Source organism: Urocampus carinirostris, chromosome 15, assembly GCF_059441175.1.
Source record: "Urocampus carinirostris isolate Australia breed hairy pipefish chromosome 15, RoL_Ucar_1.0, whole genome shotgun sequence".
Lineage (NCBI taxonomy): Eukaryota > Metazoa > Chordata > Actinopteri > Syngnathiformes > Syngnathidae > Urocampus > Urocampus carinirostris.
Window position 1 is genome coordinate 31,511,618 of NC_142363.1, and position 19,734 is coordinate 31,531,351.

Sequence of the window (19,734 nt, forward strand, 5' to 3'; positions counted from 1 at the left end):
AGCAGAATGTCATAATTACCGATGTGAATCACCTGTGCCCGCTCCTTTGGCGCCAACTGCCAAGGACTCTGGTTGGCTCCCTGTCCCTATTTAAACCCACTCCTGTCTGTCGCCTTTTGTCAGTCCGTCTGCAAACCTCAGTTAACACTAGGCAAGCCTTTTTCGACCCCGACTCCCACCTGTTTTTTGCTCCCGTCTGTCCCCCGGCTTCGAGCCGTTTTTGACCCTGACCACGTCTACTCTCCCGTCCCGGCTTTCAACATTTTTTGTCCGCGACCACGTCTACTCTCCTTTCCTGGCTTACGACTCGCTTCCGACCCAGACCACGTTTTTGCTCACCTGTCCCGGTTACTGACCCGTTTTTCTGTTCTCCACACGGAAGATCCACTTCCGCGTTCAGAGCGACCTGCTTCCCGCGTCCAGCAATCACTAGATCGTGGACGCAACCCTTTCTCTTTCTTCCAATAAAACTTGTGAGAAATGTAAAGCAATTGGGTCTGGTTTCCGTTCTGTTCCTGACACAGAGTGTCACGAGGACCGGACCAGAACGGAGGCAGGAGGCAGGAAGGGAGAACTCATGTGCGTTGACGATCAAAACTTTTATTTAGCAAAATAAAAGTCGTCCAAAACTCAGGGACAAAACAGAACAAAAACAGGCGTTTACTCAAAACGTGAAAACACAGGTTTCCTCTAAATCAAACAAAACAGGACAGAGCAAAACAGAACGGGAAATGCAGACAGAAAATGCAATGAGCCAGCACCCGCAAAACCCAAAACCCCCCTTAAGAAGCAAACGCGCAAATTAGGCGATCTGCTTCAGCTGGTGCCCAGGGGGCGGGGCCGGCCGGTTGCCACGGCGACCATGCTGGACACGACACAGAGGGCCCTCAATAAACAAACGAAACCAGCCAAATTCAAACAACAGACATTGGTTTATTCTTGATTGCATTCTCATATTGAGATCTCACAAAAGCAACTCACACTTAGTTCTGCCACATTTTCTTCATGTATCAGCATTTGGAATCCCTGCCACTGTCAATACATTCATCATCACCGTGCTGCTGCAGTTTTTGGTCAGTGCAGAGAGAACCGCTCAGCAGTCGCTTGAATTTCACAAATGATAATTTCACGACAATAAGAATTAAGATAAAAAAATCAATGTGAGCTTTGGTAAATGACAACGAGTGCTAGGAATGACAGCCATCGTGGAAAATTTGGAGATCATGATACAAACAAGCAAAGAAAAGCTTATTGCACAATCCTGCAAAAGTAACAGACGAAAACAGCAAATTTAAAGGAAGAAAAGAAAAAGTTCCTGGAGGACGTTTGGAGATTTTTGGGGTCAAACGTGGAGCTGTACAGAAAATATCGCAAAATATTTGCACACCAAGGAGAAAATGAAGTCCAGTTAGCACAATTGAAAAGAGTCTCAATTTTAGACTTTCTTCTACGTAATGAAAATCCACATTTATAATTATGTGAGATTTACTGTTAGCTAAAGTTTTCCCCCGCTAACATATTTACTTTTTTCCCCTAATGTCCATTGTGTTTAATTTTACAGCCTTTTCCCTGAAAAATGGGAAATTTAGGTACCTAATAATGAGAATTGTTTTATAGGAATATACAGTATAAGTTTGAAAGAATTTTCATTCCAAAAAATAAATAAATAATGTCTTGAATTTAGTACCATAGGCCCCCGGGATACAAGATGAATCCGTTCTAAGCTAGGAATCGCAAAGTGATATTTTGTTGTACAACAGGGGAGAGAATACTATGATAATGTATAGCTTGTCACCGTTGCCCATTGCCCTCACTTGGCCCCGCCCGTTTGGCGCCAGCTGCGGCTCGTTGCCTGATTGGCTTCCCTCCTATTTAAGCTCAGTGCTCTCACTCATCCCTTATCAGTCTGTCGACGAACCTCTGCACCTGCAAGATGCGTGTTTTGACTCTGCCCGGTATCCTGCTTGTGTATCCTGTCCGGTATTGATCCCGTCTATCTTGACCTGTTTGATATCTGACTCCAGTCTCTGGTATCGATCCCGTCTGTCTCGTCCTGTCTGATATCTGACTCCTGTCTCCAGTATCCGGTATCAATCCAGTCTGTCTCATCCTGTCTGATATCTGACTCCAGTCTCCAAGATCTGGTATCGATCCTGTCTGTCCCGTCCTGTCCGGTATCGATCCCGTCTATCCGGTATCTGCTCGTGTATCTGGTATCGATCCAGGCTGTCCCGTCCTGTCTTGACCCCGTCTGTCCGGTATCTGGTATCGACCCAATTCGTCCGGTATCTGCTCGTGTATCTGGTATCGATCTCGTCGGCCTCTGGCTTCCTGTTTTTCCACGCCGGACTTCTTCCTTCTTCCGCCCAGCGATCGCCGAATCACTGGCGTTTTTGTTCACGCGCATGACTGCCCCATTCTCGTAAAATAAAGCTTGAGTGAAAACGTTACGCATCTGGGTCCTCCTCCTGTTCTGGTTCTGACATAGCTAATGTGTTCTGAACCCATTATCGCAGGTAAGAATATTAAAATAACACAATAGTATGAAGTAAATACTATTTTTGAGTATGATTTCCGGTAATTAACATTATTAATATATATATATATGTGGAGAAAAACTAAAATTATTTTTACCTTTGGTGTAACATGACTGGTTGAGTGGAGGAACGGAGGGATGCAAAACAGGGGGAAGAGATAGGGATGGCGGATCAAAAAAAAAAAAGATTAAACTTCCACTTCAATTTTTTACTATTGTTTAAAATTCATCCCAGTTGGCAACTGTTTCTGGCCATGAAACTTAACAAGGGTAGCGATTTGCGTGCCTCCTTTGCATTTCTTGATAACGGCAGGCTTCATTTCCATGGTTATCATGGTTTTGCCTCTCTCTTTAGCTTCATTGTAAGCCCTGGGACCCAAAGCTAATAAATAGTTAAATAATACTGTATTTTAGGTTTTTGGAGCTGTGAAATAATTTGTGTTCATGTCGTATAGTGGGCAAAATGCTGTAAATAAGGGGCCCCAAAACATTTAATTGCAGACTGTAAAGTGAAACTGTCAAAAGGCGGGGCCACCGTATCCCGGGGGTCTTTTTTACTTGGTTCCCCAAAATTTCCAAATTATTTTCCGTCACACATATTTTTAAAACGTACAGCTATTTTTCAAATATCTTTGGGTGGATTATTTGTTGTGATTTTCAACTCCGAAAAAATGGAAAGTAAAACGTCAGTGCGTCAAAATGAGCCAAGTGCATCTGTTGTCTTGCCTGTTGGCCCTAAATCGTCACCTGCAAAAAGTCCATCTTTTCTTTTTTGTGCACAGGACTATTAAGATTTTGAGTGTGACATTCAAAACTGTTCAGCTGAAATGGGGAAAAAAAGGCTCCGCCCATCAGGAAGTCTTAAAATCAGAGTGGTAGTCTACGAGTGGTAGCGAAGCAGCATGTGGCGAAGCGTCAGCGAGCCAGGTCGGTGCTGCTGGCGCTCAGGTCGCGACTTTTCCTTAAACGATGATTTCGTTCCTAAAGGGGCATCAAAAGCCAGCGGTTACTCGAATGCATCTAGAAGTTAAAGTGCAGTAAAAAAAAGTATTAGTCCCCTTCCTGATTTCTGTGTTTTTTGCATAAATAATAACAATAGTAATACTATTTATCACTTACAAAGGTTTTAGATCATCAAAACCAATTTTAATATCACACAGAGACCCAACAAAATACAAAATGCAGTTTTGAAAAGTGGATTCTATTTATTAAGCCCCCCCGCCCAAAAAAACAGGATCTATGTGACCCAATGTGAAAAAGAAATTGCCCCCTGAATGTAATAATGAGTTGGCCCAGCTTTGTCAGCAATAACACAAATCAAACATTTACGATCATTGGTAATAAGTCTTTCACAACGCTATGGAGTAGAGGTCGGCAGATTATGGGCACCGATATTTGGGAATTTGACAGATATTTTTTGAGGGACCATCGTTGGGTGTCGCCCCAAAAAATACGCAGAGAGGAGATATGGCAAAAAGGGGACATGCTGTATTGCTTTCAGGACACGTTCAAAGTTCCAGACGTTCAACATTGGCTTTTGTAGTGTTCTCAAATAAAGTTAAGATATCTCGTGAAGGTCGTCCGCTCCGGCTCCCCCAGCATATCAGCTTGTGACCACATTCCACAACAGTATCGGTATCTGTATTTTGATCCATTCGATGAGGCGATTATTACTATTAATTTTTTTTCCTGATGAGACGATTATTAGGTCTAATGCTGCCCAGACACTCTCTCTCTCTTGCTCGTACACCTCCCCTCCCCACATCCTCTATCCTCGCTACCCACCCCGCGCCTTCTGATTGGATATGCGACCGGAGGCGGAGCCACTAAAGCAAAAACAATGAGAGGTAGCAGTAGCTCAGTAAACTTGTCTCGACATGCCTCTGTCCGTGATAGAAAAGCGATTAAGAGATAGCGTAAATAGTGTAGTTAACATGTCTCAGAGAGCCACGTTCAGGTGGCGACTGATTATTAGCTCTCAACACATTAGTTCGTCAATCAAGCATGTGTGTGTTTGTAAACGAGAGCATTAAAAGCACGCTAAATGAAAGGCGGAGTGATTAGCTGTTACCATAACATTAGTTTGTCAATCAGGCTCTAAAACAGGAATGCCCACATTTTCAATTCGCCAGCCAGGTTGAAATTTTGATGCATTTTTTTCCGTGGATGCCATTTTTGACCAGTGTCTTTCTTATAGTGGAGTCACAAACACTGCCCTTAACTGGGGTTGCTTTATTTGCAAATCATATGACCCCGATTTTAGCTAACCTGCATTGGCTCCCTGTTAGCTTAAGATGTGATTTTAAGGTTCTGTTGGTAGTATACAAAATCATGCATGGACTTGCTCCCTCATATCCTTCAGATTTAATTTCCCCCTATGGAGCCTTCGCTCTGAAAATGCTGGTCTACTAAGAGCCAAGAATAGAACCGCAGGTTCGAGAGCATTCTCCATTCGGGCCCCGATGTCGTGGAATGCTCTACCCCCTGAGATTTGATCTGCAACCTCAGTGGAAATGTTTAAATCTAAGCTTAAAACACATTTCTATTCTATAGCATATGAATAACCTATATTTCATGTTGACAATATCTGTGTATTATTTGTTATTGCAACATCCATTGCAGCCTGGTCATCCTGGAAGATGTATTACCTCATGTGCAGTCCCTTCTCAAGGCTTCTTCATTTTCCTCATGTTGAGGTTTTTGAGTTTTTCCTTGCTCTCATGTAGGTTTTAGATCAGTACCCTGTAGTTTGCAATAATCTGTGCAGCCCTTGTAGACTCCTTGTGATTAAGGGCTATACAAATAAATATGACTTGACTTTATCTTGTTGTAAACGAAGTTTGTTGTGACAAATACCAACAAAGGCTATTTTATTTCATTCTACAACCCCATCGAAAATGAAAGTCAAATTTTGTCACAAGATTTTCAAAAATAACTTTTTTTCTAGAACACTCTTTTAATTCTACATCATCTTATCATTAGACTCCAATCTTAGCATTCGCCACCCTTGCATGTAAAAATGTACATCGACGTTTTGTTTTTTTTAACTTTTAAATATGGCTATTTACTTCTTATATTTTGTTTGTCCTTGAGCGTAGAGTGCTTACTTGGTAGATATGCTCACTGGGCACCGCCTCCGGGTTGACGTTCAGAACCCCGAGTGAGCTGGCCCGTTTCAAGCTGCACCATGCGAGGGAAGGAGGGGAGGAAAGGAGAGGTTTTAGAGGTGAGGGGGATGGGAGAACACGCCTGGTTAATAACAATTGGTTAGTGTCACACACTCACGTCAACAATTTACTTTAATTTGTTTCAACTCAGAGGTTATGATGATGATGGTGGTGGAGGCCTTGACTTTCACTTTTAACTCGCGCCCGCCACCACTGGCCAAAAGAGAAACTACAACCTTCGCTTTAAAGGTATTCCCAAATTCTTAAACATGCTAAATGTGAGGAAATAGGTCATGTTTTCTGCATGAAATCTATATACCTTTCATCGGTATATTCAAATTATTTTCAGAGATAATGCATTTTAAACTCCTGAGCTTTGACATAATTGGAGGAACACCAGCATCCTTGCAAGCTAGTCAGCTTATTGGTTTATGTGTTAGTCAAAGAGGTTATGAGTGTTTTAAGCTAAGTTTTGGAAGTTTTTGTGGAGAATGCCTAGGGTTGTGTCGCAGGTGGATGCAGTAATGTTAAAACAACGGGCGAGCAGCTAAAAAAGGACGTAGAGCCGCTAAGAGCAGCTTCAGCGACAGACTGCTGTCACTGTCTTGTACCTAGGACAGACTGAAGAGATCTTTTCTTCCTCATGCCATGAGGCTCTTTAACTCCACCCGGCGGAGTAAAGGCCCACATTAAACCATACCCCCTACATTGCATATTACCGTACTTTTATTGCAGTGTGTACTTTATGTAGCACTATTTAAATACTCTATACAACACGCTACGTCACATTGGGTATTTGTTTATTGTATTCCTTTTCCTTTATTATTGTATTGTTCTCAGCGAAGGGATGGTGCTGGAAAGGTGAATTTCCCTGCGGGGATGAATAAAGTATCCATCTATCTATCTATCTAATGGGGGGCTAACCGGAACCAATCAACAAAAGGCGGAAAAATGAAGGCTGGCCGACGAAAAAAGTGCAGTGAGCAGCTAGGCCAACTGGGAACCAACAACGAAAAGCAGCAACGGGAATAAACAAAAAGACATGGCAAAACTGGCATGAATGCTAAGCTAGCCGGCCAAACAACACAGATGAGGGCAGCCAATGAGCGGCAACCAGGCGCAAACAAAACAGGAAAGCCCTCGGCAGCCCCTAACAGGGAGCTAGCCGGACAAAATTATACCTAATGCGACAATGTGGCCAAAAACCCAAAGGAAAAGCCAAAATTACCTACCTAAAACTAATCAGTTACGCAACCCGCCTCAATTGTGGTGTTAATGGGATTCACTAATCTGAAAGTTGCGTTCCTTCAATGTCACAGTTCGAGAGAAAACAATCCTGATGCGTCAAAATTGAGACATTTTTTTGAGTCCCTTGGCTTGGGAATATTTTGAAACATATTTTCATAATTGTAGGATGGAACACTACACATTCTGTGCCTAATTGAAATGCATTCTGTCTGGGAATACCTTTAGAGGACAGTGTGTAATATTTAGTGCCTCCTAGTGGAACCCAAAAATGTCAGTAAAAAAACCATTGATTTGAATTCCAGGGAATCATACATGAAACAATATCATTTTTTAATATAAAAGGCATAGGTTTTCGTTCCCATTAGAAAGTAGTGCCATCTAGTGGTCAAATATTACACACTGGGGCTTTAATAACATTAAAATGAAAGTCAAGCCTGTATTGGTCATAATTTTACCCCCAAATGTATCAAAAGGCGTAAAAATTACTCATCATGACACGGGTGGATGAAATCATCATCATCATCATCATCATGTTATGACATCATCAGCCTTCCACCAACAAGACAGGAAGCAGAAAGTAAAACCAGACCAGAGAGAACATGCAAGTTCATATCCAAGTGAGATTTATTTATAAATAATAATAATAAAAATATTGCAAGAAACAAAAGAAGCCATGCAGCAACCACAGCGTGTTCCTTTAACAACAAAACAGGACATCCAAATAAAAGCAGCCCACAGGAAGCCACCATTTGCAATAAATATTAGTGAACATCACAAAAATAAAATAAAAATAGTTATAGTCCATAGTGGCATTTCAACTGCCACATATTTTCTTGATGTTATATATTTTAAGGACAATCATGAAAATATGACTTCCTGGTGAAAAAAATCTCTAGTTTTGGTTAGTGCGGCAGGCGCCCCCCGCAGGCTTGGAGGTCCAGCGAATCCCTCATGGTGTCGGAGAGAGCAGAAGGGGTGCGTTTGGGTGATAGTTACCCGGGATTTTTGGGTTCTCCGCCGCCTTTGAGTTTGCGCACCAACTTCTCGCTGCTGCGGCGGAGCGATGCTCGCAGTTTGCTGAAGGAGCCGCTACGTTTCAGAGCGCCCGAGCCGTCCTGATCGGGGAGGGGGAAGCACAGGTTGCCACCAGCCAGACACCTCATTAGGAACTTTATAGTGCTCCCTTAGCTTACAAGTTTTTCAATATGAATCAAAGCATTAGCATGCAGGGTTGGGTAGGTTTACTTTAACTTGATTACTTTCAATTACTTTTGGATTACTCCAATACCAACTATGCTAATAAAAGACAAAAGAAACTAAATGTGAATAAAATGACTCAATTTTGTGCAGACTTGGGGAGTAACGGAATACATGGAACGGCAAAAATGATGTTGGCAAGCTGTTTGGATTTATTTTCATTTTGTTTCTGTCTCATTTTATGTTAGTTTTGCTGGAGATCAAAGCCAGGAGAGAAAGCTTACCACGTGTTGTGAGTCATCATTTTATTCATATTTAGTTTCTTTTGTCTTTTATTAGCATATTTGGTATTGGAGTAATCCAAAGTAATTGAAAGTAATCAAGTTAAAGTAACCCTACCCAACCCTGTTAGCATGTTAGCATGCTAATTGTATTGGGGCCTGATTTGTTCGTCCTCATCAAAACTTTCTTACCACTTCAAAATATTAAAAAAACAACAACAAATAAAACAGCAAGTAAAAAAAAAAGCCCAAAAATTCAGTAAACGGGTTGGTTAGCTCATCATCAAGGGCATGTAAAACAATCAGGGGTTAAAAAAATGATTGGTTCCATATGAATGGTGAGCTTTATACAAATATTGATAAATCTGTCATTACACTGTCATTACCGTGATACACTAGAACCCCCGGGTACGGCATCCCTACCTTACGATGTTAATATGTTACGATAATTTTTCAGCCCCTTGTGACGGCATTTTCTCTACCATACACCATGAACCACAAATTATTTCGCATTCCGAAAACCATACAAACTTATCTTTTTACATTTTATTTTCCATTTCTGATCATAATGGATTTTATATCATATTATTTCAAAACTTTTAAAAGTCAAACTTTGCGGTGTTTGTATGTACGTAGAGTTATGTCTATAAGATGCCTTTTTCTGCTATTGGTCGACATCAAATAACATGCTGGTATGCTACTGGTTTCCGTCATGGCATCATTAAAAATGCAGATATGCTATCGGCTGGACTACTTCCCACACTTTTTTCCTCTTCATTTAGTGCAGAATCTCTTGTGCTTCATAAAGACTTTGCGCGTCGGAGAACTGTACTGTATTTAGTAGCTATGGGTCCCAAAATTTGAACTAATGCTAAAGGGAGAAGCAAAATAACCATCTAAACGAAGCTTACGTAAAGAAATACGACAAAGGCACACAAATCGCTACCCTCGCCAAGTTGCATGGCCGCAACTAATCGACGATTCAGACGATGATTAAAAAAAAAGGTGTCAAATAAAGCAAGAAAATCTTCCAAAAAAGTATTAAATTTGATCCGTTGTTTCCAGCCTCCTGCATCCGCCCATTAACTTTACTATACCAGCTCAAGTGACGTCACACCAAGGGTAATAGTAATACTTACAAATGTTTCATGTATATAATTTTTTTTACCTAGTGTACAGGGGGTTTATAACGTATTAGCTAATTTCAATAGCATTTCATCCCCAGCACACGATAATTTCACAATCTTTGCGATCCCCAGCTCAGTTCAGATTAATGTTGTATCCCGGGGGTTTACTGTATGTATTATTTCTCTGTAAGAAAAACATTAAAATGAGCGAATTTGTAAAATGGTAGTAGATGGTTAAAAAAAAATGCTAATTTCTATAGCATTCTTTTTATTACTCTGAAATGAAAAATAAAGATGATCTTGCTCGTTTTAAGAATTATTTGCAATATTTATCCGGGTAACTAGGTTCAAAATATAATGGCGTAAAAAAAATAATGTTTAAAAATGAGCAAAATTATCTGCCGATGGGGCACTGGTTTTTTAAATACAGGTATGTTTTCTCTATTTTTGTAGTTCTTCATTTTAAATTTTGACAGGCAAATAAAACAGTTGTTACTGTGAAAAATAGCAGAGCAGGAAAAAGAACAACACACACATAGTTGATGTCAGTGAAGAGTTCAAGTTTAATTTGAAGTTAAGAAAGATGCACACGTACACACAGTGAGCCAGCTCAAGCAGCAAAGGATTAGTAATAGTAGAAGAAGAAGAAGGACAACAACACCACACCAGGAGACGTTACAGCTGTGTTCGGAATTCATTCCCTAATGACTACGTCGTAAATAGTTGATAAAAAAAAATTCGAAGCAGCGATCACGAGTGCAGTAGTTCATCTTTCCCATCTCCCGATATTGGAATTCCATTTTGGTCATGGCTGCATGCAAACATCTAATGACATGGCGTGACGTGCTACACAATTATGTACAAGAATGTCGATCATGTTTTTTTCTCGGGGAAGTCATATTTACAGCGCTTTGGAGCGAGGGTATGTGGAGTCATTGTGAATTGCCGGGCAATTTTAGACCTGTGCCAAGGAAAATGCCAACTAAACACTACTAAATATTAAATACTTGTTTTACATTTTTGAATTGCTGGTGATTAGATATGTTTAGATTTTCTATGATTTTGGTGTTTCTCTATACATTTGGTGATTATTCTTCATTCTTCAAATTGGGCAGAAGACACTGTTTATGGTGGGTACATTTTATTAGATTTAGACGAGTTAATCTTAATTTACTAAAACTTAAATGTTTTTTGTCAAATGTGATCATTATTGTTTTTTTTTTTTTTTTAAATTAAATATATGGATTTTGTAACTATCTAACAACAATTTATGAGCTATCCTAAAATTTAGACGCATAATTTAGTGTTGTCAAAAATTAGAGCCGCATAGCTTTAACTCTTGAGTTAAAGCAGCTCTAAAGCATTTCATATAGATTTAAGTTAGTTAACTCTAGCTTAAAAGTGCTCTAAAGCTATGTGTTAAAGGAGCTTCAGAGATGTAATACTGAGTTAAAACAACTCCAAATCTGAGTTAAACCACTTTAAAGCTTTAACTATGGCTTAAAGCAGCGTCATACATTTAACTCTGAGTTAAAACAGCTCAAACTGATGAACTCAGATTTAAAGATCAAACTATGAGTTAAAACAGCTTCATAGATTTTACTTTAAATTAAAACGGCTCTAAAGATCTTTAGCTCTGACTCAAAGCTTGAACTAAGAGTTAAAGCAGCTTCATAAATTTAACTCCGAGTTAAAAAAGCTTTAAATCTCGAACAATGAGTTGAAGCAGGTTTATAAATTTATCTCTTGTGTTACTGTTTAAAGTTGTTTAACTAAACAACTGAACTTGTTAAAAGCGGTTTAAATTAGATTTAAAGCTTGAACAGGAGTTAAAGCAACTTGATTGAGTTTTAGCAGCTCCAAATCTTCAAATCTGAGTTAAACAGCTCTAAAACTTGTGTAAGAGCAGCCCTGCAGCATTAGCTCTAAAGTTATAGCTATGACTATTGAACTATAAATATAAATTCAAGCTTAATTTTGACAATGCTTTTACTCACTGACAAAAGGGTTAGCTGTTATTTTGTATATCAATCCTTTCTTAAAGAAACTCAATGAAGATGGGCTATTTTTTTTTTTAAACCAGTAAACTCCGAAACAAAACATTCCCCGACAATTTTTCTTTATAGATCTGGTCGAGGAAATCCTAGAATTGCTTTTTCCTGGCTAGCCTAAAAGCAGTCGTTTCGCAACAAACCAATAGCTCAAGCTCCTCGGACTAAAGAGTGGGTGACGATGAACAACATGCTGCTTCACCATGCTTAAATAATACACGCAGTCTCTTGTGATGTTTATCTCGCTGCAGTTTTACATAAAGCATCTTCCGTTTAATAAGTCACCTGACTATGATGTCATCAATAGGGGACGTTTACCGAGTGGATTGGAGAATGCGTCTCGGGGGAAAAAAAAAAGCCCGGTGCGAGATAAGTGGACGGCGACGAAGCACACCACAAATACACGTTTCATGGTTTTGCCTCTACCGGTTGAACACGAAGGAACAGATCTCCCCCACATCAGAAGAGTAGCGTTTACAAGCGTTACAAGGCATCTGGAGGTTGTTAGGCCTGTGGCTGGGGCGGAAGAGGAAGAAGAAAGGAGAGCAGGGACAGATAGGAAAATGACGAGAAAAGAAGTTAGGTGTTTGTCAAGGATCTGAACAGCAAGCTTTTAGTGCACAGGTCTGGTCTCCAACCTCTTTTAAGCTGAGAGCTACATTCTTGTTACTATTTAGCGGAAAATGGCACCCAGTTTGATAGGAATTTTAGGAACTTGGCTAAATAGCTAAAAAGTAACTTGATAATTAGCGAAAAAGGTAAACACGTGATAAACTAAAAGGGAGCTGGATAGCTGGCTAAAAAAAAAAAAAAAAAAAAAGAGTAAAAAGCCCACTAAATAGCCAGATAGAACTCTCGATAGCTGCCTAAGAAGAAGGCCTGCATTTATCTTGAAAACTAGCAAAAAGATCCAATGTTAGCTCGATAGCATGCAACAATTCTAATGTAGCTTATGGTTTCATGTTGCTAGATTTTTATAAAACTGATCAATTTGACCCAAAACAAAAAAGGAGGTTTCACTATTAAAAGATGTCATGTGAGCAGCCAGCCAGGCTGACATTTTGGTGTAATAGTAATAGTTTTAAGGCTCTCTGGCTGCTAACATTCTTAAAACAAAAATTCAAAGCAAAGGAGGAAGGTTTACATGACATGCAATTTTCACACATATACATACGTGCACACAAAGTAGGAGTACAGTACAGAGCCCATGTTGACGTAACGGAAACAAGGAGAAAGATTTCCCCCGACAGACACTTGGAAGTCATCACTTCTGTTGACAAAATGGCTGACACAGCTAAAGATGCTGATTGGTTGTAAGAGGGGACAAGGTTGCTATGACAATTGTTGCTAGCAAAGTTAGAAGCAGAACTAGGTAGCGTTAGTAGGGTGCGGAGGGATGAGCAAGAAAAGGGATGAAATCAAAATGATTAGGATTTTTTTTCAAGGATTTAGACATTTAGAAAACAGAAAAGATTTGAAAGTGAATGAATGATGCAGTATGTTTAGAGGAGTTACAAAACACTACAAGTTACACTACAGTGTTTTGTTGTTTTCATGAGCTGACATTATTCCTAATAGGCAACAAGAAGCATCTAGAAAAGGGGTGGGTGAACTTTGACTCATGGGCCGCTTTGGGTCCGAAATCTGGGCAGAGGGGTCGGCCCAGGAGAAATAAAATGATTGGGTGATTCCATTTTAGGGGGATCTACCTGTACAGAGTCTATAATCCAATATTTTGGCAATACCTAAGAAAAACACAGGCCTATTCAAATTTTCTCAAATGCATTCATGATTAAATATTCATGCAGACATGACATCTACATGATGTATTTCATTTTATATTTCTTTATAAATACACAATTGCATCTAATTAGTTTTGAAACACTCAGAATTAAAGCAAAGTATCAGTATTTATCGGCTGTACTGTATTTACCACTATATTATCATATTTTCACCATTTTCCTTTGGTAGGCCGGATTTGATGCGGCTCGTGGGCTGTAGTTTGTCCACCCCTGATCCAGAACATCTATTGTATGTGCATCTTCCCATCAAGCATTCAGTACAGTATGCTCGCAAGAAAGAAGGGGTCCAAAAATGCATAAACTGAACTGAACTCAAGCCACTTGATTGATAAAGAGTGGTACCTTGATTTGACATAAACACTTGAATAATCTTTGACACTATCAAAGACCAAAAATTCAACACGCAAAACAGCTATTAAATCGTCAAGGTACCAATGGCTTCTACTAAAGTGGTATGAAAATGTATCAATCTACCCAAACATTTACAAGATTCTGAATTTTAGTGAGGATGGCATGCACACAATGTCAGAAGGGGAGGAATAAGTAACTGAACCCTTTGCCTAAGGAGATGTGCTGAACTCTTGGAGTCATCTTTGGTGGATGGCCACTCCAATAGTGCTGAACTTTCAATTGATGAATTTCCACAATTTATTTGACCACAGGTTGGCACTGTATTGTCTAAAGCGAACGACAACCAGTGCCAAATGTGCACGTGTATCAGCAAGATGCAGGACAAACATGGCGGCAAGTACTTTGTATGGATTCCGTTATGTAAAAGAAATCTCGACCTATCAATATTTATAAAAATTAACATTGGTATAATAGTTCATGCATTTTTGCCAATTATTCGAATCAATGTTTTTGTTTTACTGAATCAATGTTTTTTTGTACCAAGGCACCAAATATTACCACACTGTCCCTTTAAAAGATGGTTTCGTATGCTTTCCGAACTTTATACAGATCAACAATTCTTGATCACAAATATTCACAGTTCCTTTGAGAGAGCTATGTTGCACAGCAGACAATGCTTCTCATCAAACGAATTCTTAAAATATGTGTTTTCTAGTTACCTAAATTGTTTGGTGAAAATTGGTTTCAATTGCTCTCGATTCTCCTTAAGCAGAGGGTTCAGTTATCTATCCCACTCTCATCTCTCATTATTTGCAGTCTATCCTCATCAAAATATGGAAATCTATGAATGTTTGGGTGGTTTTAGTTAAAGTATACCATGTTTTTTCATACATGTGATTTTGACAAAAATCAGGTCACATTTGATGATCATTTTATAAAGTTATGTGAGGGATTCCAAAAGACTCAGATACTTTTTCATACCACTGCACAGTCAAACAACAAAATCCTCTGTTGACTGTGATTATAAAATACACAAAAGTTTAGAGTAATCGATCAAGGAGAGGGCTGTGTACTGCACTTACCCCGTTCCATTCCACGCCCATACTCACTTCCTCGCCACCGTCAGGCCCGCTCTCATACTTGACCACGTCTGAGGTTAAACTCTCGCGACTGCGCTGCTTTTCGCGGGCCTCGGGCTCGCCCAGCACGTCAGCTACGCGCTGCTTATGCGCCGTGTCCAGACCCTAAAGCCGAAAAACATTTAACAGATTTGTTTAAGGGTTCCTTTTAAAGCTCTGAATTTATGTGTGCTTATTCTTGATCACAAACCGATAAAAAAAAATATGACACATTTTTTCCACAAACAAAAAAATTAGGTAAAAATAATAAAGCTACACATTTGTGGACTACTTTTTGTTTATTGTATTGATCGAATATTTACTCTACCATATTATATATATATATATATATATATATATATATATATATATATATATATAAAGCTTGAAATAGGAAATATAGAAGACAAAAATGGAAGATGGCGATATAATTGCCCAAAATCTTCTTCATCTATCAGCCCTCGATCTTACTTTTTTAGAGGGAAGATAATTTGATGCATATTTTTTTTCTTATTTGACTAAAAACAATGAAAAATATAGTGAGTATAAGTGGTTGTGTGCACCTGCTTCCGAGAGCGCATGGCGGCTTCCTCCAGGGTCTCAGCCGCCTCAAACTTGCCCTGCCGCTTGTAGAGCGCGCCCAGATTCTTCAGGGTGGTGGTGACTGTGGGGCTGCGCATACGACACGTCGCTTCTGCTCAACTGGTACGCGTTCCTTTGTTCGCTTTTCATCAAAAACGACGATTGTACCTGTCAACTTTACAAGCCTTGTACCATCCACCGTACTCTCCGAAAGGTGATCCATCCTTTTGCTTGCCCTGGGGGGAAAAAAATGACATTAGCGCTATCGAAGACTTAACTTTTTTTTCTCTTTTTTTAGTTACATTTAAATCTTGATTATCATCCCAGCATGAGGTCCTTAACCTCAAAAGCAGTTTAAGATGGAAACGAACCAACTACAAAATTGGACATGAAGCGGCACTGGTGGGATTATGGCAGCTTTACGAATAACAACGCTTTCAAGCTTCATCGTTGCGGCGGCTAATCCACTATTTTAATGCAGATTTTCTCTACGATTTAGCAGTTGCAGTCAATATGTGACAATGCCAGTGACCGAGGCAACTGAAGCTTATTTTTCTTACACCAATGACATGAAAACAGATTGGCAGTGAAAGTGGTGGGACATATACTGTACAACCGTACAGCAGGGGTGTCCCAAACGTTCAGAAAGCAGGTCAGATTTGGTAAACTGAAAATATGTGAGGGCCGACTATTTCTCTTGGCATTCATTGAACAGTCTTTAATAAATTCACTCTCTGTGAAAGGTTTACAGTGTTTTGCGATCAGAATTTTCATTTGATCCGCAGGGTATTGTGAAAAAGCGCTGATGTGCTGTTACAACAGCTTCCAGTTGCCTAACCTTTTCACAGCGTTTGTTTCCAGTTAGCTTTTTGCTGTCTGCATGTTTATTCTGACAGTGCCCCTTGATAATATGTTATTTAAAAACAGCCAGTCTTTTGGAAAATTAGGCAGATGCAGTTGTTTCAGATTTCGGTGAAAAAATACTCCAATTTCAACTTGTCCCCGAAGCGGCGGCACTCAGAGTCAACTTTTATTTTTCTTAATTTACAGTCACCATGTCAGAAATAGGGTGGGCTAAAATTGACATCAGGTGAATGGTGAATTTCTTTTGGTACAAATTTATTTGATACTGCTGTCAACATTGCTGGTGGGCCACATATTATTCTTTGTAGGACAAAGGCCGCGGAGCAGCAGAAATTTGATCACGAGCTGTGACTGGCCGCCAGGCCGGACTTTAGACAGAGTATTTAACTTTAATCTGTTTTCTGACCTTTTTATTTTTAACATTTGATTTTTACACATTTATGTGATTTTTAAAGACGTGCAGAACAAAATGCTTTGAGGGACAACTTTATTAACATTTTTTTACCTTGCTTTTCTCCTCCCTCTCCTCTGCATGCATCCAAATGGGTTTGTTCTCTCCTGCAGTGTAAACAATAACATAATTTGTGGATGCGAGCGTGTTTATACGTGTGCGATCAAGTCATAAGCACTCCCTACCGTCAACAGAGCCAAACTCCCGCTCATGGGCCCGCGTAAGGATTTCTTTGTAGAGTGTCTCAGCCTGCTTGAACTTCCCTTGCTTGAGGTAACAGGAGGCCTAGCGGAAGGGAAATGAACAGTGTCATCACAATGTGGACAAAAACAAAAAAAAACTTCCTTTATCACCAGGTTGTTCTTGGTTTTAGCCACATTAGGGTCGTCGGGGCCAAGCTTAGTCTGGTAAATCTCCAGTGCCCTCATGTAGTAGTACTCCACCTCCTCGTACTTGCCCTGATTTTGGCACAGCAAGGCCAGGTTGTTGAGCTGCTTGGCCACATCTGGGTGGTCCTTGCCAAGAACCTTGAGCACAACAACAGGGGGGTGATCAAAACCTTTTAAACCTCCGTCTCTGTCTCATTAAGTAAGCGTCGCTATATCTGATTCAATCTCACCTTCTCTCTTATTTCCAGGGCTCGCTTGCACAGAGGTTCTGCCTCTTTGTACTTCCCTCTTTTGCCGTACAAAACCGCCAAGTTGTTGAGCGTGGCGGCGACCTAGCGGGTACAAGACAAAACCTTTTTAAAAGAATGCATGCCTTAAGAATCAGCTTTTCTCCATCAAACTTCTGAGATCTGAAAGTAGGTCATTTGGTGTGGCCTTGTCATTGAATGCCCATCAAATGTCAATAGTAACCAAGAAGAGGACAGAGAAAAAAGAAGAGCATGAATGAGGTTGTTGGGATACTCCAATACTGAAATATAAAGGCAAAAATCTAACCAAATTTCTCAGCTCAGGTGTACCAACATGATGGTCCCGTGCACTATTGCTTAAAAGACCACACAGTGAAATAGTAATGTTAGAAATCCCATTTTTTTAAAGGGTTCACCCTTGGTGTAGTGTGTTAACTGGAGCATTTAAAGTGCATTGTGAAAAGAGTAGTGTTTGATACATAATAAATGAAGTGCTGCCTCCAAAAGTTAAAATGCCTCTTTAATGTACGATCTCATGTTTTTTCCAACAACACATTCAGTTTAAAAATAAATTTGGTTGCTGTAGCATAAAAAAGTTTTTAAATTTTTATTTTATTTTTTATTTTCAAAACAACAGCGCGTGTGTTTATATGTGCCCTTTCTCTTGTTCCCTAGTGTCTCGACCGGAGCATGTGACAGTCACTGGGGACTGATTTTAATAGACCTCTTTTCAGGACTTGAAGATAACAGACGGAGGTCTATTTGTGGAAAAGAGTGAGGAAAAATTGCTGATTTTGGGTGAAAATCATCTTGTGAGATTACTTAGAGGTGATTAGGCACAATACAGATGCTGAAGGCCAAACCTCAAAAAATGCCGTTCTCTGGAGGTCTACACCTAAAGGGGTGAACACATTTTAATCTTTAAGGAATCCACAAGTGACATCATCTTGGTAAAGCACCCGCTTAAAAAAGCAGTAACATGTTTCAAAGATGATTCATCCAACGGAGAAGAAAAAAACACTAATGGTCATGTTGTCAACAAGGAAGCCAGTACAAATCAATGTTATTGATCACAAAGCGAGAAAGTGTATCCTGGTTTACTACCCAGCTAAATTGCACAGAGAGAAAAAAAATAAAAGGTCAGTGTGATGACAGGTCATGTAAACAACACCCGTGACTCAGCATGCCTCAGTTGAATTTGCCAAATAAAAACTCCTGCTTCTATCGAACCAGTTGTTACGGAGAGTAGTCCATCAGCTTAAAGACACAGTGAATAATAATTCACCATCAGGTCTTTATAGCTTAGAATGGAGCTGTAGGGTGTGCATTTAAAGGACAAACACCGAAGCCTGAAGGATACCGCTTCAAAAAATTTGGAACCCTATTTCTATTTTTTTTTGTGTGAGCAGGGATGAATTTCAGCTAGTTAAAGAACATGAGAGCGCGCGTTGATCACCGCCGGCGACAACAAAAGACCGAGCGACCAGGAGCTAAAAAGAGGGAATAGCGGGAGTGGGTCAGAGCTGGTATAAGTGGGTAACTTTAGCAAGATTTATTCATACGGAGAAGCTAATAATAGCGGCTACTGGCGAGCCATAGTCTATAGCCAAGCGGCTAGAGAAGGAAACAGTGTAAAAAAGTTGAAGATGCTTAAATCATGGGACTTCAGAACCACCACATGTAGGGCTTAGCTGTGGAAGGTAAGTGGCCAATTATGGTTAATCAAACCACTGGGAAAACCTACCTTTGCTATGTTATACACATAGGGGCTTAAACTTTTAACTTTATTGCCGACTATAGAGGTCAAATCTACATTTGAGAATGTGAGCAGTGTATGGGTTAATGCACCAGAAAACCTGTAAAACAATCAGAGAACTTTGTATGTATGGATACATGTTGATATTGTTAGCATCCCAAAGTAGAGGATGTTCTACAAGCAACAACTTACCGCTGGGTGGTCCCGGCCCAGTGTTTTCTCCCTGATGGCCAGAGCGTCATTCAGCAAGTTGGCGGCCTCCTTGTATTTGTTCTGATCTCTGTAACAAGTATGCACACAGCAGAAACCCCCTAAAACCAAGTGACAACAACTAACATAATGTCGTTTGACGATAGTTCCCACACTTCACCAAAAGCTAGGCAGATTAGTCTAAAAAGAGATTTATAGAGGGGAACAAAAAACAAGAAAAACCCGTTAAAATAGTTTTGCAACAGGTTCGGGTCATTCTTTTGTCCCGGCGACTTTGACACTGTACTGTAAATCGTCAGCCATGTTTGTCGGGTTCCACAAGGAACTTTCTGGTTGTCAAGGAGCCGGTAAAAAAC

At 39.9% G+C, this 19,734-nt stretch overlaps 1 protein-coding gene across 4 annotated transcripts in view; it reads right to left on the reverse strand.

Annotated features, from left to right (window-relative positions):
• Positions 1–913: 913 nt before the first annotated feature.
• LOC148352161 (kinesin light chain 1) overlaps positions 914–19,734 on the reverse strand; it is a 42,443-nt gene continuing 23,622 nt past the window's right edge. For all 4 annotated transcript variants that reach the window (XM_088354043.1, XM_088354040.1, XM_088354042.1 and 1 more), the window contains 11 exons: positions 19,361–19,448; positions 17,395–17,496; positions 17,129–17,302; positions 16,961–17,060; positions 16,830–16,882; positions 15,629–15,696; positions 15,442–15,550; positions 14,843–15,004; positions 7,948–8,066; positions 5,644–5,716; positions 914–3,517 (listed from right to left, as the gene is read on the reverse strand). In XM_088354043.1, coding sequence (XP_088210169.1) covers positions 3,452–3,517; positions 5,644–5,716; positions 7,948–8,066; positions 14,843–15,004; positions 15,442–15,550; positions 15,629–15,696; positions 16,830–16,882; positions 16,961–17,060; positions 17,129–17,302; positions 17,395–17,496; positions 19,361–19,448 — 1,114 coding nt within the window. In that variant the 3' untranslated portion in view covers positions 914–3,451. The remainder of the gene's footprint in view (positions 3,518–5,643; positions 5,717–7,947; positions 8,067–14,842; positions 15,005–15,441; positions 15,551–15,628; positions 15,697–16,829; positions 16,883–16,960; positions 17,061–17,128; positions 17,303–17,394; positions 17,497–19,360; positions 19,449–19,734) is intronic.